The sequence below is a fragment of the Orcinus orca genome, chromosome 1, assembly GCF_937001465.1.
Source record: "Orcinus orca chromosome 1, mOrcOrc1.1, whole genome shotgun sequence".
Taxonomy (NCBI): domain Eukaryota; kingdom Metazoa; phylum Chordata; class Mammalia; order Artiodactyla; family Delphinidae; genus Orcinus; species Orcinus orca.
This window is the reverse complement of record NC_064559.1, coordinates 155,812,747-155,840,346: the sequence shown is the minus strand read 5'-3', so window position 1 is coordinate 155,840,346 and position 27,600 is coordinate 155,812,747. Positions and strand designations below refer to the sequence as shown.

Genomic DNA, 27,600 nt, shown 5'->3' with positions numbered 1-27,600 from the left:
TGCTTCCATTTTATTTCCTTAGGTATAGCTCTACATTTTTTTTTAATTTAATGGTTACCTTAGGGATTCTAGTGTAAGTTTTAGCTTACCACGATCTACCTTCAAGCAGTACATATAGTATAATATCTTTTCCACAATATATTTCCATTTCTCCCTTCTTTGCCTTTGTGCATTTATTGTTATATGTCTTACTTCTACATGTGTTATAAATATCACAATACATTGTTATTATTTTTGCTTTTCAGTCAGTTATATTTTTCAGATATTTTAATAAGAAGCAAAAAATTTTTCATTTCATTGTGTAGATTCAGATTTCCATCTGGTATTATGTTTCTTCTGCCTAAAGGATTTCCTTGCTGATGTACAAAATGGAAAATGATGATGCATGAGCAAGTAAAGTAACATAGTCTATGAATAGGGGGAAAGGGTAGGGTTCAGAACAGAAGACTTGACGTCAGATATAATCATGGAGATTTATTGATAATAACAAGAGGAGAGACTGAGCAGATATTTACTGATGTGAGTGAGTTGGTTGAATTTGTTAATGGTTCCAATCCAACTGGGTTTAAATCCAAGGTCCACCATCCAAGAGCTGAGTGATCTTCAGCAAAATTTTTACACCCTTTGAACTTCAGTTTTCACATCCATAGAATCAAGTTAACATCTTCCCCACAGAGTGATATAGCAATGAAATGAGTTAATGTCCACCAAGCACATAACATGTGACCCAGCTCACAGTGAGTGCTCTATACCTATGAGGAAAAAAAATGTGTCGCTTTTCTTAGCTTTACTGCCTAAGTCAACGAGAAAAGATTCTGTGACCTCATTTTTCTACCTCTACTTTCTCTTATCTTCCTCCTCTCACCCCCCCCACCTTCCTTTCTAAAAGAACATATTTAAAACTCAAATACCAGGCTGTCTGCAGGTGCAGTGTTCAAGACTGATAACATTTGGAGGCCAGATGTTAACTGATGTAAACACTATTAAGTGCTCTTTAGACCAGAGGCTGAGGCAATGATTTCCAATTTTACGATTATTATTTAAGTTAATAGCAAACCATACTGCCACTCCTTCCACCCCCTGACTCCACCAAAAGGGAGGTATATAGCCTATTCATTCTCAAGAGAATATAATTTTTTGAAATACAAAGTTCTTGAAACATTAAGTAATGCCATTTCACAAACTTAGGACTAGAAATGCAGCCTCAGTGCAGACCTCATCACCTACATGAAGCTCTCTCTGAAAGGTCAACAACTTGTGAAATTTGATCTCAAAACTAGTCTCATTTTCTGAAATAAGCCCAGAGTAATAATCACAAAAAATGCTTCAAACCTCTAACAAGTTTTTATGCCAACTGATGTTTTAAATTTGAGCTTCCTAAGGATTAGTGTGGGTGGTATGCCAATGACAGGAAATCAATAAATGAGTCCTTCTCCTAATGAAGAAGAGTTGCTTTTAAAATAGCAATTAAGTTGGATCTTCTATGAATCAGTAAGTTGATTGTTGGTGTTTAATATACTCACACACTCATTCATTTATTCACTAATCCATTGAATAGACATTGGTCCAGGACTAGCAATATGTGCCAAGCACATTGCCAGGCACTAGTTAATACATTGATAAACACAACAAATGATCCGCATGGAGCTTGGCGTTTTATGCAAGAGGAAGACAGTTACAAACATAATGAACATAAAAATAGATGTAGCAAAAAGCTGTAATAGTACTGTGATGCAAAAGGGCCCTACTTAAACAATGGGTTGGGGAAGGAATTTTTATGAGGTGACTTAATCCGAGGCTTAAAGAATGAGAAGAAGGCAGCCATACAAAGAGTAGAGGAGATAATAAGCAGAGAGCAGCATTTATTCATTCATTCAACAAATATTTATTCAGCACTTTCTATAAGCCAGGAACTGTTCAAAGCAAAGAAAATATACCAGTGGAAAAAAAACACACATGCAAAATTGCTGAGGTGGGAAGGGATTTGGCATGCTTCTGAAACAAAAAGGAAGCCCTTGAAGATGAATCATACTGAGCAAAGGGGAGTGTGGCACAAGATGAGGTTGCAGGGGTGGCAGGGGCAATACTATGTAGGGACTTTATGCTAAATGCAATGACATGATTTGCTGTGTGTGTTAAGAGATTGCTCTTGCTGTTATGTGGAGAAGGGTTTGGAGGATGGAGCAGGGGTGGAAGCAAGGAGGTTCATAGGGTGGCTGTGCTAGTTCAAGTGAGATTTTAATGCCCTGAAACAGTGATGGCAGCAGAGATAGAGTGTACAGTTTTGATGTAGGAGGGAAAGGACTTTCTGGCCAACTGAAAAAGAAGAAGGAGGGTTGAGGAAGGATGTAAAATCATGGATGATTCAACTGAATAGATGGTGGCTTAATTTACCACAATGAGGGAGACTGGGTAAGTGGATGGAGGTTGGTGGGGGTTACTAGAGGAGGTTTGGGCTAACGATTAAAATAAATTCAAGTTTCCTGGCCCAAGTTTAAAACAATTAAATCAATACAAAAGTGAAATTCAGTGTCTCATGGGGTTAACATGTCCCCCATCACTGGAGTATATACAAACATGCTAAATGACCATTTATCTACAATATTTTAACTATAGATTTCAAGCAGAATTCTGAAACAGATTTCCAGATGGTATGTGAGAACTTATAAAAGAAAGAAACAATTTCTTGAAACCATCATTCGTTGAGTAAGAAATGGTTTTCCTAGATTGATCTCATTTCTCTCAAAGGTAGTTTCACTTGCCTCTCAGACACTGGAAGCTGGTACCATATATTTTAATAAATATTTTATTTAATTATTAGAGTTTATTATTGACAGGGCTACCAAACTTATAAATGAGAGTATTTTTATTTTGTTAAGAAACCATTTGAATATATTTTATGATAACCTTTTAGGGAAATTGGAGAGAGTAGGCTGAAAAGTATTGAGCTAGTAGGATAATTTGTACATCCAAAGTGCAATTTTGTCATTGGGTTCCTTCCAATCTCTATTTCCATACCCTTTTAAGCCAAAGAATTGTGTCAAATGATATTTGGGTTTGAATGTGGTGCCTTCTATTAAGCTAGTGATTTAATTTTCCTCTTCCCTGCCCGCCCCCCACCCCTTTCTGAGTTGAGTTAGGTGCTCCATTGTCTCATACAGCTATCTCTGCACTGATATCTATCTATTGATATGAATCACTGTCCTATAGGAAGTGATCTTTACTGTTAAGAGTTGTCCTAGCTCTTAGAAGGTTTTAGTGGATGAAAGTGTGAGAGTGGGTATATGAAATTTCAGCCATAATTATAAAACATAGAGAAACACACACTTTATAACATTCCTATTTCTGAAAATTATTTTTTACCTGGAAATAGATGGGCAGAACACTTTGTAGGTTAGAAATAATAATGTTCTTAAAATTATGAGGTAGAATTGTTTACATTTGGTCCTGTTTTCCTTGTGCATCAAATTACGTAACATAGGAAAAACACAGTGTGAAGTTATTAAAGGATCATTAAAATATGCTCCTAAGCATTTGAAACAATGATTTTTTTAAATGACCCTCATTTTATAATCCCAGTAGAAAAATTAGGTATTGATATTACTTATTTGTTTATGCATTTCCTTAGTGAAATGTTAACACCCTGAGAAAAGATCTCAAACAACAAATAAAAGAACTTTCAACATTAGAGTCCTCAGCTAAAGGAACATCAAGAGGAATATTCATGGCATTTCCATCCACCATCAACATCAAGAGATGAGGATGATCATTGCCAGATAGAATCATTTGCCTTCTTCTTGGGCTTGATGCCCTATGGAAGGTATTCCAGCCATTCTTTGCAGGTGGTATTTGGTACTTGGTAGCAACCCCCTGGTTCTTCTTTATGGAGCTGGCTTTTAGGGGTGATCACAGTAGAGGGCAGGAGATGACTCCATGTCTCCACACCACTTACACTCCATTTTGTTGGAGAAGTCTGTGCTGTCTGTGGTGGGCATCAAAGAGGAGCTAGAATAAGTTTCCTGGTCTCGAACGATTTATTCCTTCATTTTTTTTTTTTCATCAGACATTTGCTAAGTACCTCTGATAGGCAGGACCCTTAGCAATGGGATAAATAATATGAAAAAGAGGTTCTGTGTCTTTGAGGAACACAGCCCTTTGCGGGCAAACTAGAACACTTACTTACAATTATTCTGGACAAGTGTTATGGTAGAGATATATCAATAGATAGATATCAGTGCAGAGATAGCTGTATGAGACAATGGAGCACCTAACTCAACTCAGAAAGGGGGGCGAGCAGGGAAGAGGAAAATTAAATCACTAGCTTAATAGAAGGCACCACATTCAAACCCAAATATCATTTGACACAATTCTTTGGCTTAAAAGTGTATGGAAATAGAGATTGGAAGAAACCCAATGACAAAATTTACTACTACCTCTATCAGGTCTCAACTCAAATGACAGCATCTGAGGAAGATGGGTGGTGCACCCGGTGTAAAGCAATAGACAGTCTACAAGGCTGTGTAGAGTGGGCCTGCTGACCACCCAACCTAGAAACATTCTTCTCCGAACCTGTTTCTACCGTACCATTATGCTTTATCTTCCCCATAGCATTTATCACTTTCTGAAATCATCTCATTTGATTTATTTATTGTCCATCTCTCCCCACAAGGACCTTGTCTGTCTTATACATTGCTGAATTCTCAGGCCTAGAACAGTGCCTTGTTTCATAATGGATGCTAATAAATATTTGTTCAGTGAATGAGTTACCGTTAACAATGTAAAACCACATTGAACCACACTTGAGAACTGATCTTCTATTTCTAAAATCTCGTAACATGTTTAATCTCAGAGGCATCTCAAAGATCATCTAGTGATTCATTTCTTCATTCATTTCAGTGGGGAAAGACTAAGGCTTGGGGGCCAGAATATGGGGAGTGCCTGTTTCGCGGCAGTTATTTCTTCACAGAGTGGGAGCTGGAAGCCAGGGCTCCAGAATCTCAGGGCTCTTCGGGATTACTCTGCTCCCTCTGGTTAAACTTCTCTGTGGGGAAAGCATCTTTGGATTATTGCAGTGGATGTAATTTTCAAAGCCCCTAGGAAAAAAGGAAAGCAGTGGGAAGATGCTTCTGGAATTCAGATGAGCTGAACATCATAGCTCTCCTTCCTATTCTACGGGAGGGAAGTCAACACTTTGGAACTGGATTCTTAGGGCAAAACTGCGATATTCTGCCATAACTGTGGCCAGAGGAGGTCTGCCTGCTTTCAGCTGGGACATGGGCTCTACATCATGCTGACTATGATTTTGCACAGTTAAGTCCTTCATTAGAAATTAGGACTGGCTGCAGCCTGCAGCCATTTATTATACAAAGGTGGGTCACTGTCATTGTGGGTAAAAATGAATGCCCCTGTGCAGCTGCCTCATCTATAGGGACCAGGTTGCACATTGAGGTGATGGCCAATGTAAGTATATAAGTGAATGGTTATTTTTATCAAAGTGGTAAGAAAGCATTTGATGATGTTAGTTTCTGAGTATAATTGAGGGAAATAGTTTCCAACAGAATTTTAAAGAAACAGCATTTTTTCACAAATATACCACCGCCCAAAAACACACACATACACACACACTGCACACCCATACACCTTATGATAGACAAAAAAGTTCTCCAAAACTCGTGGGATGGAGTTCCTGGCATACTGAAGGGAGGATGGAGAAAGAGGACCCTATTGACTCCATTTGGGGACTCCTCTGAGATCTGCCAGAGGTTTTAATCCAAATAAAAATGGCTTTTTGTCAGATAAGAGATATAAACTGGTGAGATTCTCACATTCATTCAATAAATATTTGTTGGATGCCTTCTGGTGTGAAACTCAGTTCTGGGCCCTGGGAATACAAAATGAATAAGGCTTAGTCCCTGCTTCAAGGTCACAGTCTACTGGAGTGAGAGAGATAATGTAAACAGAGACATACAATCCAGCTGGTAGGTTCTGGGATCAAAAAGAGTCTGTGAGGCCATGGACAAGAGGACCCTGGGCACAGATTGCAGGATGAAATTAAAAGAGGTCACACTTGAGAATTTTTCAAATGAAGTTTCACACTTTGGAGGCTTCTGTTTCCTCCTTTTGAAATGGGGGGAAGAGAATCAGCCCAGAGTTGTGAGAATTCGACAACATATTACCTAGAGAAAGAATGAGTTGTCAAAGAAAAGTCTCCTCTGATTCAGAAATGAGTGATTCCTAGGCTGTTGCTTCATAACTCTTTGTTACATAAATTGGGGTATGTGCAGGTAATTGGGGATCAGGAAACAACCACTCTGGGGACAATCGCAGGCAATTCTGCAGCCACCTGGCTTAGCTTGAATTCTTGGAAATAGAGCTTCTCTTCGTTTAATAAAAGGTTTCATGTACACCTTGTGATTCTGTTCTTTATCCCTGACTTTTCCTGCCGGGCTTATGAATAAGGCTTCAGTCCTATTTCTCCCTCGGAGACTGGCAAGCGGCCCTACCTGCTGCAGCTGGAGGCTGGGCAGTGGAGGCTGGGGAAGCTGTAGATGTCTTCTGCCGCCTGCTGGCTCCCTCTTAGCACCAGTGCAGGGCTGGCTTTGCATGGATTCCTAGGCAATGGAGTCCACCAGGAGAGAAAGTGGGGCAGAGAATGTTCCTGCTTTTATTAAAAAGAAAGAGACGAGAAGATGGCAGACAGAAGCTGGTATAGGAGGGCTTTTCCCATTATGGGGGTTTGTGTAAAGACATCACCATCTCAAACATCTAAGCCAGTGATTTTTGTATATAAGTTTGTTTTGTTCAGGGAGAACACAGCTGTGCTTTTTATTTATTTATTTGTTTATTTATTTATTTTGCGGTACGCGGGCCTCTCACTGTTGTGGCCTCTCCCGTTGCGGAGCACAGGTTCCGGACGCGCAGGCTCAGCGGCCATGGCTCACGGGCCCAGCCGCTCCGCGGCATGTGGGATCTTCCTGGACCGGGACACGAACCTGCGTCCCCTGCATCGGCAGGCGGACTCTCAACCACTGCGCCACCAGGGAAGCCCTATTTTTATTTTTATTTTTAGATCATTGTCTCACAAAGCTTATCAAATAAGTTAATGCCGCATCTGTATAGACTCATTTGAAGGAAACAGAAGAAACCCCTGCCAGTGAGAATTGAGATGAGGGTAAGGAGGCAGGAAGAGGGAAGGGACAGGAGAAACATTTCATAGTAAACTGACTTTCATTGGTTCAGCTGACATTTTTTGATAGACCTACTACTTACAAGGCTCCGATCCAGTTGCCTGGGATACAAAAGTGAGTAATATTGGGTCCCTTCTCTTTAGGAGATAAGAATCTATCGGGGAGCAGCTAAATAAGTGGATAATTAAGTAAATGGAAAATTAAATAGAGATTACAAGTACTGTGATCAGGTACTGCTGTAAAGAAGTCTAGGAGAACACAGAAGAGGAGTACGTATCTAAATCGAACTGGTAGCTGCAATGTTAGAAAATATTTACTGGAGAAGGTGGCACGAGCTGAATTTGAAGTAGTGATCGATTGGAGACAGTGGGGAGAAGGGCGTTCCAGCTACGGGGAGCACCACCTCTCACACACAGCATCACCCACTACCACCACTGCCTCAAGAAGCTGAGACCTCTAGAATCAAAGCGGGAGAAAGTTGTTAAAATATTAGGTCTTAGACAACAAGCAATTGACTCAGTCCAGGGCGACTCAGTCCAGGGCTGAGGCAGGCAGAATCACAGGGGACAGCAGCATACAGAATCCTGGACGTCAGAGAGCAGGACTTGGGGGTGGGGGGAGTGTCTCTGATCCTAGAAAAAAGGCCACTTTCAATACTGTTTCAGTCCCTATGCTGGCTGTGGGCAGGTCCCGTCAACTATTCAGAAACTTGTGCATGACATCCTCTCAGTCTATCTGAAACTTCTCAGTGACGTCATCCAAATGTTGAAGTAACTGTAAGCTCAAAGGTATCACTTAAAATGTTATTTAAAATTAGAAATTCAGTGACCCACAATAGGGAAAATGCCTGAGGAAGTTCAGCACAAATTCTGGATGAACCATTAAGTTCCATGGGCATGGAAAATGATAATTCTGAAAACTGCACACTATGAGAAAAAAAATCACGATTCAAGCCTGCAGGAAAAATATTAACACTCAGAAAGAAAATACTAACCTGCTAATATTTTTTCTCTATTGTTTATATTTTATATAACATTTTTATTTACTTTTATAATAGTATTTTTTAATATAAAGAAGCCTAAAAGTGAAAAATGTGTCCTGATTAAGGCAGGGCCAAAAATTACTCTAAATAAATAATGACCCCATTTGTATGTTCGCTTCCGATATTTCAGATTCTGTTTTTTCCCTAATTGTATTTCAGTTTATGCGGCATGTTCGTTTTGCTTGTTAAGGCTGTCCTCCGTCTTCCCCTTGCCCACACCCCTCTTCCCACCCTGTATCTGTGGGACGTATTGTGATGTCTGCCCACTAATTTTGCTGTGACTGGAGCTGGTGTCTGGTTGGTGATTCATGTTTGTTCCTAAGTTGTACATCTGTGTTGGTTGCTTTGAAACAGTGCCCCAGGGAATATGAAAGGCCATTTGTCTCCCTGAAACTGCTTCTTTGCCCCAGAGAATTCTTCCTTGGCTTTTTCTGAATTCCCGCAAGCTCTTCTATGAGTTTAGGCAGGGTAAAGAAGAAAGAAAAAAGAAAAAGAAGAAAACAAAGGAAAGCAGCATGGAGGGAGTTTAGTGTCCGGGCCTAGTCCCTGCTTACCTGGCAGGACTAAACCTCCTGGTACTCCTGCTAACACTGGGGGCAGATGCTTTGTGACATCTACATAAAGGGTAATACTTGTGGACTTACTTTCTGCCCACTAGGAATGCCTGCAGCAGGAAAGAGGGCAGAGTGAGCCTTGGTGGAAACCCTCAATGGAAAATGTTCTGAGAGCTTGGTAGGCATACCCACTTGGCACCTCTTCTAAGATTTTAGCACAGATATACACAGCAGTGGCATTTATAATATGTAATGACTGGTACCACATGGGCACTGACCAATTAAAAGGACACAGACCACCGTGCTGAAGCTAGAGGCCCCCTGCTGTTCCAGTCATCAGCAGATCCTGGATGGTCTGGGGCAGTGACTGGCTGCCAACTGTTACAAAAGCATTTCAGGGACTCCCCTGGCTGTCCAGTGGTTAAGACTTTTCCTTCCAGTGCAGGGGGTGCAGGTTCAATCCCTGGTTGGAGAGCTAAGATCCCACATGCCTCGGGGTTAAAAAACCAAAACATAGGGCTTCCCTGGTGGCGCAGTGGTTGAGAGTCCGCCTGCCGATGCAGGGGACACGGGTTCGTGCCCCGGTCCGGGAGGATCCCACATGCCGCGGAGCGGCTGGGCCTGTGAGCCATGGCCGCTGAGCCTGCGCGTCCGGAGCCTGTGCTCCGCGACGGGAGAGGCCACGGCAGTGAGAGGCCCACGTACCGCAAAAAAAAAAAAAAAAAACCAGAAGCAATAGTGTAACAAATTCAATAAAGACTTTAAAAATGGTCCACATCAAAAAAAAAAAAAAGTATTTCAATGTTTTAATAGCCATAAAGGCTGTACAGATAGATACCAAATGAATTACAACATGATTACTCATGAAATTTCAAAGCTTATTTATGCCCACTCTTTTTTTTTTTTTTTTTTTTTTTTGCGGTTCGCGGGCCTCTCACTGTTGTGGCTTCTCCCGTTGCGGAGACGTGCAGGCTCAGCGGGCATGGCTCACGGGCCCAGCCGCTCCGCGGCATGTGGGATCTTCCCGGACCGGGGCACGAACCCCTGTCCCCTGCATCGGCAGGCGGACTCTCAACCACTGTGCCACCAGGGAAGCCCTATGCCCACTCTTAAGCTTTATGTAGTCCCATCTTTACCTTTTAAGAGCCTTCCCTCTTTGTCCTTAAAAAGAGTTCAGAGCCAGCATCAAGTCCTAGTTCTACAAGCTCTGGGTGGTACAAAGGAGTCCTTATCCACAAAGGAGCTCTTTTATTTTGCTCAGCAACTAGTACAGATCTCACCCAAGGAAAGTGTGCAAGTCAGCTTACGTTATATTTTCACTTGCTGCAATGTATTTGCCTTACAACATAGCTCTACCTCCAGGCAGGCTGGCAAACAAGCTGAAGTGTGTGAGTGATTGCCCACCTGCCTGCTTGCCTGCAGTCTCTGAAAGACAGTCTCATCCCAGACCGTGAGCCTGCTGTGAAAATCCATCTGCAGTACCGTGAAAGCCCAAATACATACATTGGATTGTTATGGCTCTTCCTTGTTCTCTTAACTGGAGATTCTCACTTGCTGCTTCTTATCAGACACCTGGAGTTTGTGGGTTGGCTAAAAGCAGCTTCTCGGAATGGTCTCCAGGGAAGGATTTTGACCCTGAATTGTTTCATTTCTTCTTTCCCTGTTTCAGTGAAACCTACAGCCTCTGGGTAATTTACTGCCTCCCCTGTCTTCATCCAAGATAACAGCCAAGGTTGCTCATAATCCGATTGACTCTCTACATACCAAACACACGTTTCGCTTCAATATAGAGACTGAGGGGAAACTGCACTCAGTGACCCAGTGAGCCGTTCTGGAGTTCTGTGATTACTGAAGTCTGAGGTTGTAGAAGCCTGAATTGGAAGACTTGGGTCTTGCAATTCTTACTGTACAGTTACTAGCCTGTGATTTTGAGCTGGTGTTTAGAATCTCTCTAAGCCTCATTTTCCTCAAATGTAGACTGAGATCATAATACATACTTCACAGGGTCGTGATAAGGGTTGTAAATGGAATGATAGATCAGAAAGCAATTTATAAACTAAAAAAATATACGCAAAATCCACCCCAAGAGAGAAGGCTATAAGAACTAGTGAACGAAAAGAACCACAAATGTAGAAATAAATTATGGCAGCTGGATGAGTATAAAGGAAGCCCACTGCTGTGGTCCAGCTTGGAAAAGAGAGCATCCTTAGCCCCGTACCTTCTCCAACACCTTTCTGCAGAGCTTTAGCCAGAGAGCAGTGAGTGGTCTAGAGAAATACTAGGCAAGAGGGTTACTGTCAATCTGAGGCTAAGGGAGGTTGTGCATGCAGGAAAAAATGCATAGGGGATGGTGGAGAGCATGGGAAGGACACAGTGCCTAAAGTAACACCAGGACCAGGAGAGAGAAAACAACAGCCAAAATGTCTACTGCTCCCACCTGTGTGTTCATTGATCAGAGTTTGTTCAAATAATTCTGGACTTGAGGGTACCTTTCCAGAGTGAGGTAGACTGACCAGAAATCTCAATGGCACTCCTCTGCCAGAGTCAGTAGGTGTATCCTCCTCCAGAGAGAAAGCTCTGCAACCCTGGAGGGCTATTCGGCATTATTAGATTAATTAAGTCATTGTGTGTGCTTAAACTTGCATATGAATATTAAGTGTCAGACTGGGCCTCCGGTTTAATCAGCTAGTGCATGTTTTCAGGATAGCACTTTGTTCCTGAAACATTCAGAAATGTGCACATTGTATCGTTAATGAGACTGTGATATTTATTTATGGCAGGAAGAAGCCTCCCAGCTAAGAAGACTCATTCAAGTGATAGTTGAGTGTCTGGCACTTAGAGCTGTGTTAGATGCTATATCTGGAGTCGCTTATTATCAACAGTTTATTTTATGAATTTGTCAATGTTGCTCATGCTGCCGAAAGGCCATGGGACTTTGCTCCCAGGGTCAAATCCTGGCTCCAGTCTCTGCGGATGACTGAACTTCTGTGGGACTGTTCCGTTTGTATAAAATGAGAATGACTGCAACTCAGAGCTATTTGGAGCCTTAAAACTTTCCATGAAGTGTGAAGTGCTATGTCAAGTGCCTGGCACGCATGGGTTCTCCATGTATGTATGTCAGATGCCCTTCTCTATGTTTCTCATGTGACCACTTTTCTTCTTTCTCTTTAAGCTTTGATGTGGAAAATGGCCCTTCCCCAGGTCGGAGCCCGCTGGATCCCCAGGCCAGCTCTTCCTCTGGGCTGGTGCTTCATGCCACCTTTCCCGGGCACAGCCAGCGCAGAGAGTCCTTTCTCTACAGATCAGACAGTGACTATGACTTGTCACCAAAGGCGATGTCGAGAAACTCTTCACTTCCAAGCGAGCAGTAAGTACGAGCTGTCTGGCTCCCAGTTTCACACTTACCTCAACTTTAACCCCATCACATCAGAGCAGCAGCACTGTTCCCCTTTAACCCACAGGGAAGAGGGAGGAGAAAAGTGAACAGAGCAGAGGTGACAACAATGACCACCTTAAGGATATTAATGCTCTCTTGCATGAGAAATATGTAGCCGGGGTTCCCAAGAGTGTTTAAAACCTCAGGCAACAGTGTTTGATTTACTTCGGTTATTGACACTTAAAAAATATTATTATTATTTGGCTTCATTTCCTGAACTGCTGAATTGTTTATGGCATGAGAACCTTAACACTGTTTGCAAACCACACTCAAACTTTCCAAGGCATGCGCAGTTTGCATGAGGCTACAGCAGAGAAGGAAAATGGTGGTTGGTGACACGCATCCTGTCTGAGTGGCCTTTGCTGGGCGACATTTAATAAGCTGTCATCTAGTCACGTGTCTGTGTCCCTTCTCTAGAACCTTAACACAATGCCCACTTGTTGCCTGGCTCCTGGGTGAGACAGAACATACTCCACCACCCTATTAAGCATGGCTGATGTTTCTGTTTTGCTGCTATTAATTGGAGATCTCTAATTTTTATTTAAAGAACAATGAGCGGATTGTGTTACTTGTTTATTAAGTTTCTGAAACCAAATAAAATTGGATACTGGAATTCATGGCTTAAAAGGTCTCTAGGCACATGTACAATTGTATTTAACATCATATGTTATAAAAATATCAGTAGCTCTCTAAAGTCTCCAGCCTGGAAAATTCCACTGGGCTCTCTTCTGCTGTTGGAAAGGCAGCTAAAAAGGGTCACCCTCTTGTGAAAGGGGCAGGGGGCATTTTAAAGCTACCAATAAAAAGTATTCCCCAGGGGGCTTCCCTGGTGGCGCAGTGGTTGAGAGTCCGCCTGCCAATGCAGGGGACACGGGTTCGTGCCCCGGTCCGGGAAGATCCCACATGCCGCGGAGCGGCTGGGCCCGTGAGCCATGCCCGCTGAGCCTGCGCGTCCGGAGCCTGTGCTCCACAACGGGAGAGGCCACAACAGTGAGAGGCCCATGTAACCGCAAAAAAAAAAAAAAAAAAAGTATTCCCCAGGGCATTTCTGCCAGCTGATTTTAACAGTGGCACCCATGCCCTAAAATACTTCAATCATTGGGTGGACCAAAATTCATTTATTCACTCATTTGGCAAAAATTTACTGAAGTTCTCCTATGTGCCATGCAGTGTGCCAGGCTTTGGGCATAAAAGGTGAGCAGAACAGTGGGAAAAAATCATGCTTTAAAAACAGACATTATTCTCTAAAAGTTTGCATGCTCTCAGGGAGGTTACAGTTAAATAAGAAAGATAAGAGGAACACTGCTATTGTGTGGAAGGAAACATTTAGTGAGTGCTTACTATAGGGCCCTGTTCATTTACATATGTTATCTCTTTTAATCTTTACAAAAGTCTCGTCAGGTAGGCACCATTATTATCTCCACTCTATAGATGATGAACCGAAGACTGAGAAATGAGAAACCTTCCCCTGCCCCATGATTCTATGCCATGCTATATACCTTGATGTAGCTAAGAAAGACCATAGGCAAAACTTTGGGACTTTATTTACCTATGTTCTTCAAACTGCAAAGTAGAACCTCTCCTATCAGGTAGAAAACATGAGTGGAGTAGAGGTAACCTCTTTGCTGTAGATCATGTAGAACCAAGGAAGTTTCTGACCAAGGTTTGGATGGGGGCTTTGACAGTGAACATCCCTGGAATTCTCTCTCCCACCAAAACAAACAGCTTTCTAGACTCCCCCGAGGGAGAGCATAGGAGATGTGTTGAGCTGAAGTATTTAGAGCTTCATTCACATAGTGCTTCACTGGTGAAAGACTAGCTTTGGAAGGCAGCTAATGCCTCCTCCCACCCCCCAGACTCCTGACAAACAGCCTGATGCATCTCAGCGTCACTCAGAGGCTTCCCAGCAGGTTCTAACCAAATTTCAGATTAAACTCCAGTGATTCCTTACTTAGGACAAAAAGGTTATAGAAATTTTGAACATGAAGAGACTTTCAAGACCACAGTCCAACTCAGTCTATAGCTGTAGAAACAGACATCTAGTTCTGAACGACTCTGCGTTCAGGTCCCTAATGCTAATGGTTACCCTCTTTTCAATTTTACCAACCAGGAAAAATTCTCCCCTAACTTTAGAACCTACATAGAGTTGCCAACTTTAGATTTAGGCAAGTAAGGATTATATATGTAAGTTAACTAGTATCATTCGCCCTTAAAAAAAAAAAAAGAGCGAGTACCTTCAAGATGGTGGAGGAGTAGGACATGGAGATCACCTTCCTCCCCACAAATACATCAAAAATACATCTACATGTGGAACAACTCCTACAGAACACCTACTGAAGGCTGGCAGAAGACCTCACACTTCCCAAAAGGGTCTGGGTTCTCTGGGACATTGGACCAGAGACCTGGACATTGGACCACCAGAGACCTCCAGGCCCCACATAACATCAATTGGCGAAAGCTCTCGCAGCGTCCGCCGTCTCAATGCTAAGATGCATCGCAACTCATAAAACAGCAAGCTCCAGTGCTGGACACCCCATACCAAACAACTAGCAAGACAGGAACACAACCCCACCCATTATAAGAGAGGCTACCTAAAATCATAAAAGGGGCACAAACACCCCAAAACACGCCACCGGACGTGGTCCTGCACAGCAGAAAGATAAGATCCAGCCTCATCCTCTGATCACAGGCACTAGTCTCCTCCACCAGGAAGCCTACACAACCCACTGAAACAACCTTAACCACTGGGGGCAGACACCAAAAACAAGGGGAACTACGAACTTGCAGCCTGTGAAAAGGAGACCCCAGACACAGTAAGTTAAGCAAAATGAGAAGACACAGAAATACACAGCAGATGAAGGAGCAAGGTAAAAACCCACCAGACCAAACAAATGAAGAGGAAATAGGCAGTTAACCTGAAAAAGAATTCAGAGTAATGATAGTAAAGATGATCCAAAATCTTGGAAATAGAATAGAGAAAATACAAGAAACGTTTAACACGGACCTAGAAGAACTAAAGAACAAACAAACAATGATGAGCAACACAATAAATGAAATTAAAAATTCTCTAGAAGGAATCAATAGCAGAAAAACGGAGGCAGAAAAATGGATAAGTGACCTGGAAGATAAAATAGTGGAAATAACTACTGCAGAGCAGAATAAAGAAAAAGAATGAAAAGAATGAGGACAGTCTCAGAGACCTCTGGGACAACTGTAAATGTGCCAACATTCGAATTATAGCGGTCGCATAAGAAGAAGAGAAAAAGAAAGGGACTGAGAAAATATTGGAAGAGATTATTGTTGAAAACTTCCCTAATATGGGAAAGGAAATAGTCAATCAAGTGCAGGAAGCACAGAGAGTCCCATACACGATAAATCCAAGGAGAAACATGCCAAGACACATATTAATCAAACTATCAAAAATTAAATATAAGGAAAAGAATATTAAAAGCAGCAAGGGAAAAATGACACATAACATACAAGGGAACTCCCATAAGGTTAACAGCTGATCTTTCAGCAGAAACTCTGCAAGCCAGAAGGAAGTGGCAGGACATATATAAATTGATGAAAGGGAAAAACCTACAACCAAGATTACTCTACCCAGCAAGGATCTCATTCAGATTCAACAGAGAAATTAAAACCTTTACAGACAAGCAAAAGCTAAGAGAATTCAGCACCACAAAAAGAGCTTTACAACAAATGCTAAAGGAACTTCTCTAGGCAGGAAACAAAAGAGAAGGAAAAGACCTACAATAACAAACCTAAAATAATTAAGAAAATGGTAATAGGAACATACATATTGATAATTACCTTAAATGTAAATGGATTAAATGCTCCAACCAAAAGACATAGACTGGCTGAATGGATACAGAAACAAGATCCATAAATATGCTGTCTACAAGACACCCACTTCAGACCTAGGGACACATACAGAGTGAAAGTGAGGGGATGGAAAAAGATATTCCATGCAAATGGGAATCAAAAGACAGCTGAAGTAGTAACTCTCATATCAGACAAAATAGACTTTAAAATAAAGAATGTTACAAGAGACAAAGAAGGACACTACATAATGATCAAATGATCAATCCAAGAAGAAAATATAACAATTGTAAATATTTTTTCACCCAACATAGGAGCACCCCATTACATTAGGCAAATGCTAACAGCCATAAAACGGGAAATCGACAGTAACACAATAATAGTAAGGGACTTTAACACCCCACTTTCACCAATGGACAGATCATCCAAAATGAAAATAAATAAGGAAACACAAGCTTTAAATGAGACATTAAACAAGATGGACTTAATTGATATTTATAGGACATTCTGTTCAAAAACAACAGAATACACTTTCTTCTCAACTGTGCATGAAATATTCTCCAGGATAGACCATATCTTGGGTCACAAATCAAGCCTTGGTAAATTTAAGAAAATTGAAATTGTATCAAGTATCTTTTCCGAGCACAATGCTATAAGGGAAAAAAATGCTATAAGGGAAAAAAAACTGTAAAAAATACAAACACATGGAGGCTAAACAATATGCTACTAAATAACCAAGAGATCACTGAAGAAATCAAAGAGGAAATCAAAAAATCCCTAGAAACAAATGACAATGAAAACATGATGGCCCAAAACCTATGGGATGCAGCAAAAGCAGTTCTAAGAGGGAAGTTTATGGCAATGCAATCCTACCTCAAGATACAAGAAACAACTCAAATAAACAACCTAACCTTACACCTAAAGCAATTAGAAAGGAGATTTGTTCAAGATGGCAGAGTAGAAGCACATGCTCTCACTCCCTCTTGCAGGAACACCAGAATCACAACTAACTGCTGAACAATCATCAACAGAAAGACACTGGAACTCACCAGAAAAGATACCCCACATCCAAAGACAAAGGAGAAGCCACAATGAGATGGTAGGAGGGGTACAATCACAATAAAATCAAATCCCGTAACTGCTGGGTGAGTGACTCACAAACTGGAGAACACATACCACAGAAGTCCACCCACTAGAGTGAAGGTTCTGAGCCCCATGTCAGGCTTCCCAATCTGGGGGTCCAGCAACGGGAGGAGGAATTCCTAGAGAATCAGACTTTGAAGGCTAGCGGGATTTGATTGCAGGACTTTGACAGGACTGGGGGAAACAGAGACTCCACTCTTGGAGGGCACACACAAAGTAGTGTGCACACCAGGACCCAGGGGAAGAAGCAGTGACCCCATAGGAGACTGAACCAGACCTACATACTAGCGTTGGAGAGTCTCCTGCAGAGGCAGGGGGTGGCTGTGTCTCACCGTGAGGACAAGGACACTGGCAGCAGAAGTTCTGGGAAGTACTACTTGGTGTAAGCCCTCCCAGAGTCTGCCATGAGCCCCACCAAAGAGCCTGGATAGGCTCCAGTGTTGGGTCACATCAGGCCAAACAACCAACAGGGAGGGAACCCAACCCCACCCATCAGCAGACAGGTGGATTAAAGTTTTACTGAGCTCTGCCCACCAGAGCAACACACAGCTCTACCCACAACCAGTCCCTCCCATCAGGAAACTTGCACAAGCCTCTTAGATAGCCTCATCCACGGGAGGGCAGACAGAAGAAGCAAGAAGAACTACAATCCTGCAGCCTGTGGAACAAAAACCACATTCAAAGAAAGATAGACAAGATGAAAAGGCAGAGGGCTATGTACCAGATGAGGCAACAAGATAAAACCCCAGAAAAACAACTAATGAAGTGAAGACAGGCAACCTTCCAGAAAAAGAATTCAAAATAAAGATGGTGAAGATGATCCTGGACCTCGGAAAATGAATGGAGGCAAAGATCAAGAAGATGCAAGAAATGTTTAACAAACATCTAGAAGAATTAAATAACAAACAAACAGAGATAAACACTACAATAATTGAAATGAAAAATACACTAGAAGGAATCAAGAGCAGAATAACTGAGGCAGAAGAACGGATACGTGACCTGCAAGACAGAATGGTGGAATTCACGGCTGCAGAACAGAATAAAGAAAACAGAATGAAAAGAAATGAGGACAGCCTAAGAGGCCTCTGGGACAACATTAAATGCAACAACATTCACATTATAGGGGTCCATAATGAGAAGAGACTGAGAAAGGACCTGAGGAAATATTTGAAGAGATTATAGTCGAAAATTTCCCTAACATGGGAAAGGAAACAGCCACCCATGTACAGGAAGTGCAGAAAATCCCATATAGGATAAACCCAGGGAGAAACATGCCGAGACACATAGTAATCAAGTTGACAAAAATTAAAGACAAAGAAAAATTATTGAAAGCAGCAAGGGAAAAATGACAAATAATATACAAGGGAACTCCCATAAGGTTAACAGCTGATTTCTCAGCAGAAACTCTACAAGCCAGAAGGGAGTGGCATGACATATTTAAAGTAATGAAAGGGAAGAACCTACAACCAAGATTACTCTACCCGGCAAGGATCTCATTCAGATTCGCTAGAGAAATCAAAAGGTTGACAAACAAGCAAAAGCTAAGAGGATTCCGCCCCACCAAACCAGCTCTACAACAAATGCTAAAGAAACTTCTCTAAGTGGGAAACACAAGAGAAGAAAAGGACCTACAAAACCAAACCCAAAACAATTACAAAAATGGTCATAGGAACATACATATCAATAATTACCTTAAACATGAATGGATTAAATGCTCCAACCAAAAGACACAAGCTTGCTGAATGGATACAAAAACAAGACCCATATATATGCTGTCTACAAGAGAACCACTTTAGACCGAGCAACACATACAGACTGAAAGTGAGGGGATGGAAAAAGATATTCAATGCAAATGGAAATCAAAAGAAAGCTGGAGTAACAATACTCATATTAGATAAAATAGACTTTAAAATAAAGAATGTTACAAGAGACAATGAAGGAGACTACATAATGATCAAGGGATCAACCCAAGAAGAAGATATAACAATTTTAAATATATATGCACCCAACATAGGAGCACCTCAATACATAAGGCAACTGCTAACAGCTGTAAAGGAGGAAACCGACAGTAACACAATAATAGTGGGGGACTTTAACACCTCAGTTACACCAATGGACGGATCATGCAAACAGAAAATTAATAAGGAAACAGAAGCTTTAAATGACACAGTAGACCAGATAGATTTAATTGATATTTATAGGACATTCCATCCAAAAACAACAGATTACACTTTCTCTCAAGTGCGCACGGAACACTCTCCAGGATAGATCACATCTTGGGTGACAAATCAAGCCTCAGTAAATTTAAGAAAATTGAAATCATATCAAGCATCTCTTCTGACCACAATGCTATGAGATTAGAAATGAATTACAGAGGAAAAAACATAAGAAACACAAACATATGGAGGTTAAACAATACGTTACTAAATAACCAAGAGATCACTGAAAAAATCAAAGGGGAAATCAAAAAATACCTAGAGACAAATGATAATGAAAACACGACGATCCAAAACCTGTGGGATGCAGCAAATGCAGTTATAAGAGGGAAGTTTATAGCTATGCAGGCCTACCTCAAGAAACAAGAAAAATTTCAAATAAACAATTTATCCTTACACCTAAAGGATCTGGAGAAAGAAGAACAAACAAAACCCAAAGTTAGTAGAAGGAAAGAAATCATAAAGATGAGAGAGTAAATAAATTAAGCAGAAACAAGAGGAAAATAGCAAAGATTCTATAAAACCAAAAGCTGGTTCTTTGAGAAGAGAAACAAAATTGATAGACCATTACCCAGACTCATCAAGAAAAAGAGGGAGAGGACTCAAATCAATAAAATTAGTCATGAAAAAGGAGATGTTACAACAGACACTGCAGAAATACAAAGCATCCGAAGAGATTACTACGAGCAACTCTATGCCAATAAAATGGACAACCTGGAAGCAATGGACAAATTCTTGGAGAGGTATAACCTTCCAAGAATGAAACAGGAAGAAATAGAAAATATGAACAGACCTATCACAAGTAAGTAAATTGAAACTGTGATTAAAAATCTTCCAACAAACAAAGTCCAGGACCAGATGGCTTTACAGGTGAATTCTATCAAAAATTTAGAGAAGAGCTAACACCCATCCTTCTCAAACTCTTCCAAAAAATTGCAGAGGAAGGAACACTCCCAAACTCATTCTATAAGGCCACCATCACCCTCATACCAAAAACAGACAAAGATACTACAAAAAAAGAAAATTACACACCAATATCACCGATGAATATAGATGCAAAAATCCTCAGCATAAGACTAGCAAACAGAATCCAACAACACATTAAAAGGATCATACACCATGATCAAGTGGGTTTATCCCAGGCATGCAAGGATTCTTCAATATACACAAATCAATCAATATGATACACTAATTTAACAAATTGAAGAATAAAAACCATATGATCATCTCAATAGATGCAGAAAAAGCTTTTGACAAAATTCAACACCCATTTATCATAAAAGCTCTCGAGAAAGTGGGCATAGAGAGAACCTACCTCAACATAATAAAGGCCATATATGACGAACCCACAGCAAACATCATTCTCCATGGTGAAAAACTGAAAACATTTCCTCTAAGATCAGGAACAAGGCAAGGATGTCTCGTCACTATTATTTGTCACTATTATTCAACATACTTTTGGAAGTCCTAGCCATGGCAATCACAGAAGAAAAAGAAATAAAAGGAATACAAATTGGAAAAGAAAAAGTAAAACTGTCACTGTTTGGAGATGACGTGATACTATACATAGAGAATCCTAAAGATGCCACCAGAAAACTACTAGAGCTAATCAATGAATTTGGTATACTAGCAGGATACAAAATTAATGAACAGAAATCTCTTGCATTCCTATACACTAATGATGAAAAATCTGAAAGAGAAATTAAGGAAGTACTCCCATTTACCATTGCAACAAAAAGAAAAAAAAAATACCTAGGAATAAACCTACCTAGAGAGACAAAAGAGCTTTATGCAGAAAACTATAAGACACTGTTGAAAGAAATTAAAGATGATACCAACAGATGGAGAGATATACCATGTTCTTGGATTGGAAGAATCAATATTGTGAAAAAGACTATACTACCCAAAGCAATCTACAGATTCAATGCAATCCCTATTAAACTACCAGTGGCATTTTTTACAGAACTAGAACAAAAAATCTTAAAATTTGTATGGAGACAAAGAAGACCCCGAATAGCCAAAGCAGTCTTGAGGGAAAAAAACAGAGCAGGAGGAATCAGGCTCCCTGACTTCAGACTATATTACAAAACTACAGTAATGAAGACAATATGGTACTGACACAAAAACAGAAACACAGATCAATGGAACAAGATAGAAAGCCCAGAGATAAACCCCCATGCATCTATGGTCAACTAATCTATGACAAAGGAGGCAAGGATATACAATGGAGAAAAGACAGTCTCTTCAATAAGTGGTGCTGGGAAAACTGGAGAGCTACATGGAAATGAATGAAATTAGAACACTCTCTAACACCATACACAAAAATAAACTCAAAATGTATTAGAGACCTAAATGTAAGACCAGAAACTATAAAACTCTTAGAGGAAAACATAGGAAGAACACTCCTTGACATAAACCACAGCAAGATCTTTTTTGATCCACCTCCTAGAGTAATGGAAATAAAAACAAAAATAAACAAATGGGACCTAGTAAAACCTAAAAGCTTTTGCAAAGCAAAGGAAACAAGACAAAAAGACAACCCTCAGAATGTGAAAAATATTTGCAGACAAATCAACGGACGAAGGATTAATTTCTGAAATATATAAACAGCTCATGCAGCTCAATATCAAAACAACAAACAACCCAATCAAAAAACGGGCAGAATACCTAAATAGACATTTCTCCAAAGAGGACATACAGATCCCAGGAAGCACATGAAAAGCTGCTCAACATCACTAGCTATTACAGAAATGCAAATCAATACTATAATGACGTATCACCTCACACCAGTTAGAATGGGCATCATCAGAAAATCTACAAATAACAAATGCTGGAGAGGGTGTGGAGAAAAGGGAACCCTCTTGCATTGTTGGTGGGAATGTAAACTGATACGGCCACTATGGAGAACAGTATGGAGGTTCCTTCAAAAACTATAAATAGAATTGCCATATTACCCAACAATCCCACGACTGGGCATATACCCAGAGAAAACCATAATTCAAAAAGACACATGCACCCCAATGTTCATTGAAGCACTATTTACAATAGCCAGGTCATGGAAGCAACCTAAATGCCCATTGACAGATGAATGGATAAGGAAGATGTGGTACATATATACAATGGAATATTAATCAGTCAAAAAGGAACAAAATTGGGTCATTTGTAGAGATGTGGATGAATCTAGAGACTGTCATACAGAGTGAAGTAAGTCAGAAAGAGAAAAACAAATATCACATATTAAAGCATATATGTGGAATCTAGAAAAATGGTACAGATGATCCGGTTTGCGGGGCAGAAATTGAGACACAGATGTAGAGAACAAACGTATGGACAAGGGGGGAAAGCAGCGGCGGGTGGGGGTGGTGGTGGTGGGATGAATTGGGAAATTGGGATTGACATGCTTACACTGATGTGTATAAAATGGATGACTAATAAGAACATGTTGTATAAAAAAATAAATAAAATAAAATTCAAAAGAAAAAAGAAGCAATTAGAGAAAGAAGAACAAAAGCCCCCCAAAGTTACCAGAAGGAAAGAAATCATAAAGATCAGATCAGAAATAAATGAAAAAGAAATGAAGGAAACAATAGGAAAGATCAATAAAACTAAAAGCTGCTTCTTTGAGAAGATAAACAAAATTGATAAACCATTATCCAGACTCATCAGGAAAAAAAGGGAGAATACTCAAATCAACAGAATTAGGAATGCAAAAGAAGTAACAACTGACACTGCAGAAATATGAAAGATCATGAGTGATTACTACAAGCAACTATATGCCAATAAAATGTACATCCTGGAAGAAATGGACCAATTCTTAGAAAAACACAACCTTCTGAGACTGAATCAGGAAGAAATAGAAAATATAAACAGACCTATCACAAGCACTGAAATTGAAACTGTGATTAAAAATCTTCCAACAAACAAAAGCCCAGGAATATGTGGTTTCACAGGTGAATTCTATCAAACATTAAGAGAAGAGCTAACACCTATCCTTCTCAAACTCTTCCAAAATATAGCAGAGGGAGAAACACTCCCAAACTCATTCTACAAGGCCACCATCACCCTGATACCAAAACCAGAAAAACATGTCACACACGCACAAAATAAATTACAGGCCAATATCACTAATGAACATAGATGCAAAAACGCTCAACAAGATACTAGCAAACAGAATCCAACAGCACATTAAAAGGATCATACACCATGATCAAATGGGTTTTATCCCAGGAATGGAAGGATTCTTCAATATATGCAAATCAATCAATGTGATATACCACATTAACAAACTGAAGAATAAAAACCATATGATCATCTCAGTAGATGCAGAAAAAGCTTTTGACAAAATTCAACACCCATTTATGATAAAAAACCCTCCAGAAAGTAAGCATAGGGGGAACTTACCTCAACATAATAAAGGCCATATATGACAAACCCACAGCGAACACCATTCTCAATGGTGAAAACTGAAACCATTTTCTCTAAGATCAGGAACAAGACAAGGTTGCCCACTCTCACCACTATTATTCAACATAGTTTTGGAAGTTTTAGCCACAGCCATCAGAGAAGAAAAAGAAATAAAAGGAATCCAAACTGGAAAAGAAGAAGTAAAACTGTCACTGTTTGCAGATGACATGATACTACACATAGATAATCCTAAAGATGCCACCAGAAAACTACTAGAGCTAATTAATGAATTTGTTAAAGTAGCAGGGTGCAAAATTAGTGCACAGAAATCTCTTGCATTCCTATACACTAATGATGAGAAATCTGAAAGAGATATTAAAGAGAAATTAAGAGAAATTAAATCTGAAAGAGAAATCTGAAAGAGAAATTAATAAAATACCTAGGAATAAACCTACCTAAGGAGACAAAAGACCTGTATGCAGAAAACTCTAAGACACTGATGAAAGAAATTAAAGATGATACAAACAGATGGAGAGATATACCCTGTTCTTGGATTGGAGAAATCAACATTGTGAAAATGACTATACTACACAAAGCAATCTACAGATTCAATGCAATCCTTATCAAACTACCACTGACAATTTTCACAGAACTAGAACAAAAAATTTCACAATTTGTATGGAAACACAAAAGACCCCAAATAGCCAAAGCAATCTTGAGAAAGAAAAACGGAGCTGGAGGAATCAGGCTCCCTGACTTCAGACTATACTACAAAGCTACAGTAATCAAGATAGTGTGGTACTGGCACAAAAACAGAAATATAGATCAATGGAACAGGATAGAAAGCCCAGAGATAAACCCATGCACATATGGTCACCTTATTTTTGATAAAGGAGGCAAGAATATACAATGAAGAATAGACAGTCTCTTCAATAAGTGGTGCTGGGAAAACTGGAGAGCTACATGGAAATGAATGAAATTAGAACACTCCCTAACACCACACACAAAAATAAACTCAAAATGGATTAAAGACCAGACTAAGGCCAGACAGTATGAAACTCTTAGAGGAAAACATGGGAAGAACACTCTATGACATAAATTACAGCAAGATCCTTTTTGTCCCTCCTCCTAGAGAAATGGAAATAAAAACAAAAATAAAAAAATTGGACCTAATGAAACTTTAAAGCTTTTGCACGGCAAAGGAAACCATAAACAAGACTAAAAGACAACCCTCAGAATGGGAGAAAGCATTTGCAAACAAAGCAACGGACCAAGAATTAATCTCCAAAGTTTACAAGCAGCTTATGCAGCTCAATATTAAAAAAACAAATAACCCAATCCAAAAATAGGCAGGACACCTATATAGACATTTTTCCAAAGAAGATATACAGATTGCCAATACACACATGAAAGGATGCTCAACATCACTAATCATTAGAGAAATGCAAATCAAAACTACAATGAGGTATCACCTCACACCAGTCAGAATGGCCATCATCAAAAAATCCACAAACAATAATTGCTGGAGAGGGTGTGGAGAAAAGGGAACCCTGTTGCTCTTATGGTGGGAATGTAAATTGGTACAGCCACTGTAGAGAACAGTATGGAGGTTCCTTAAAAAACTAAAAATAGAACTACCATATGACCCAGCAATCCCACTACTGGGCATATACTCTGAAAAATATATAATTCAAAAAGAGTCATGTACCACAATGTTCATTGCATCACTATTTCCAATCGCCAGGACATGGAAGCAACCTAACTGTCCATCGACCCATGAATAGGTAAAGAAGATGTGGCACATATATATAATGGAATATTATTCAGCCATAAAAAGAAACAAAATTGAGTTATTTGTAGTGAGGTGCATGGACCTAGAGTCTGTCATACAGAGTGAAGTAAGTCAGAAAGAGAAAAAAAAGTACTGTATGCTAACACGTATATATGGAATCCAAAAAATAAATAAATAAATAAATAAATAAATAAATATATATATATATATATAGTTCTGAAGAACCTAGGGGCAGGACAGGAATAAAGATGCAGATGTAGAGAATGGACTTGAGGACACGGGGAGGGGGAAGGGTAAGCTGGGACGAAGTGAGAGAGTGGCATGGACTTATATATACTACCAAATGTAAAATAGATAGCTACTGCGAAGCAGCCACATAGCACAGGAAGATCAGCTCAGTGCTTTATGACCACCTAGAGGGGTGGGATAGGGAGGGTGGGAGGGAGATGCAAGAGGGAGGGGATATGGGGATATATGTATATGTATAGCTGATTCACTTTGTTATACAGCAGAAACCAACACAGTACTGTAAAGCAATTATACTCTGATAAAGATATTAAAAAGAAAACAAACCAGAACTTAAAAATATAATAAGGGCACACTTTCGTAATAAAGAATGGTCCTTCCCAAGAAAACACAGTTGTAAACATGATCTCATCCTATCAAAGATACTAATAACAAGATATATTAAAAGCTTTGAGTGAATAAAAATAGCCCAGAATTTTGTTTTGCAAATATTTCAGCATGCCAGTAAAACTTTCATGTGTTTGTCAGTTTAGGAATTTATATTTCTCAACACAACAAGAAGTAGAACTTGAATATCCAGATTCTTCTGAAATTTCGTTTTTTCAGGACCATGTTGGAAAATCCAGTTTTACACAGGTATTTTGAGCTAACCTGAAGTAATGCTCTCAAAGCTATTTCACCCGATTATTACACTTCAGTGATTTGAAATAGAGGAGCAGCAGCCCCTGAACCTCTTACTGCTTCTCCTGCCTTCTACCCATAAAGCCAAGAAAAAGAAGGACAATTATAGATTTCGAGTCTTGACATGAAGGCCGCTAGATGGGGGCTGCAGCATGTTCCCCGCTCAGGAGCCCCTCTCTCCAGAACAGAACAGTCACGAATTTACACACGAGGTAGAAAACTGCATAATTCCTCAGCATTAAATCTTAACAGTAGAGACAAAACTAGCTTTTTAAAACTTCTCATCTCAGCTCTTTCAGGAGGAAATATATAGGCAGGGAGAATGAGTGAAAAAGATATTGAGTTAAAAAGTAAATGGAACATTAAAAGTGGCTTTAGCATACAGCAACAAAAGAGAGACTGAAATAATGCTTTCTAGTAAAGAAAACAAGATCACCATTGGGGCTTCCCTGGTGGCACAGTGGTTGAGAGTCCGCCTGCCGATGCAGGGGACGCGGATTCGTGCCCCGGTCCAAGAAGATCCCACGTGACGCGGAGCGGCTGGGCCCGTGAGCCATGGCCGCTGAGCCTGCGCGTCCGGAGCCTGTGCTCTGCAATGGGAGAGGCCACAACAGTAAGAGGCCCACATACCGCAAAAAAAAACAACAAAAAAAATCACTATTGGATCCCAAAAGGAAATTTCACATGCTCTCCTAGATGTGGCAATAATTTATTGGTTTCTGTTTCGTTCTAGTAAAGAATGCTTTCTAGTAAAGAAAACAAGATCACCATTGGATCCCAGAAGGAAATTTCACATGCTTTCCTAGATGTGGCAATAATTTATTGGTTTCTTCCTGTGTCGTAGTCATCTTTAGCGTAATGTCTTTGTATACCAAGGTATAGATTTCCCAATAGGAACATAAAGTACCGGAAACTGGTGAGGCCAGTTAGATTACCCCAAGCTGTGGCGGGAAGCACCCTGGACAGAACCAAGTTTTAATTACCTACCAGTAAAGCCACAGGGAAGCAAGAGCCATGTTTCCTTCATTTGGTCATCCCATTTGTAGTCTTACACAGACAAGGAACTTTTTAAAGCCACCA

The 27,600-nt window shown here is 40.2% G+C and overlaps 1 protein-coding gene across 3 annotated transcripts in view; it reads left to right on the top strand.

Moving 5' to 3' along the window:
* PDE4B (phosphodiesterase 4B) overlaps positions 1-27,600 on the top strand; it is a 600,461-nt gene that overhangs the window by 447,132 nt on the left and 125,729 nt on the right. For all 3 annotated transcript variants that reach the window (XM_033407540.2, XM_049698244.1, XM_004280773.4), the window contains one exon: positions 11,956-12,150. In XM_033407540.2, the coding sequence (XP_033263431.1) occupies positions 11,956-12,150 (195 nt within the window). The remainder of the gene's footprint in view (positions 1-11,955; positions 12,151-27,600) is intronic.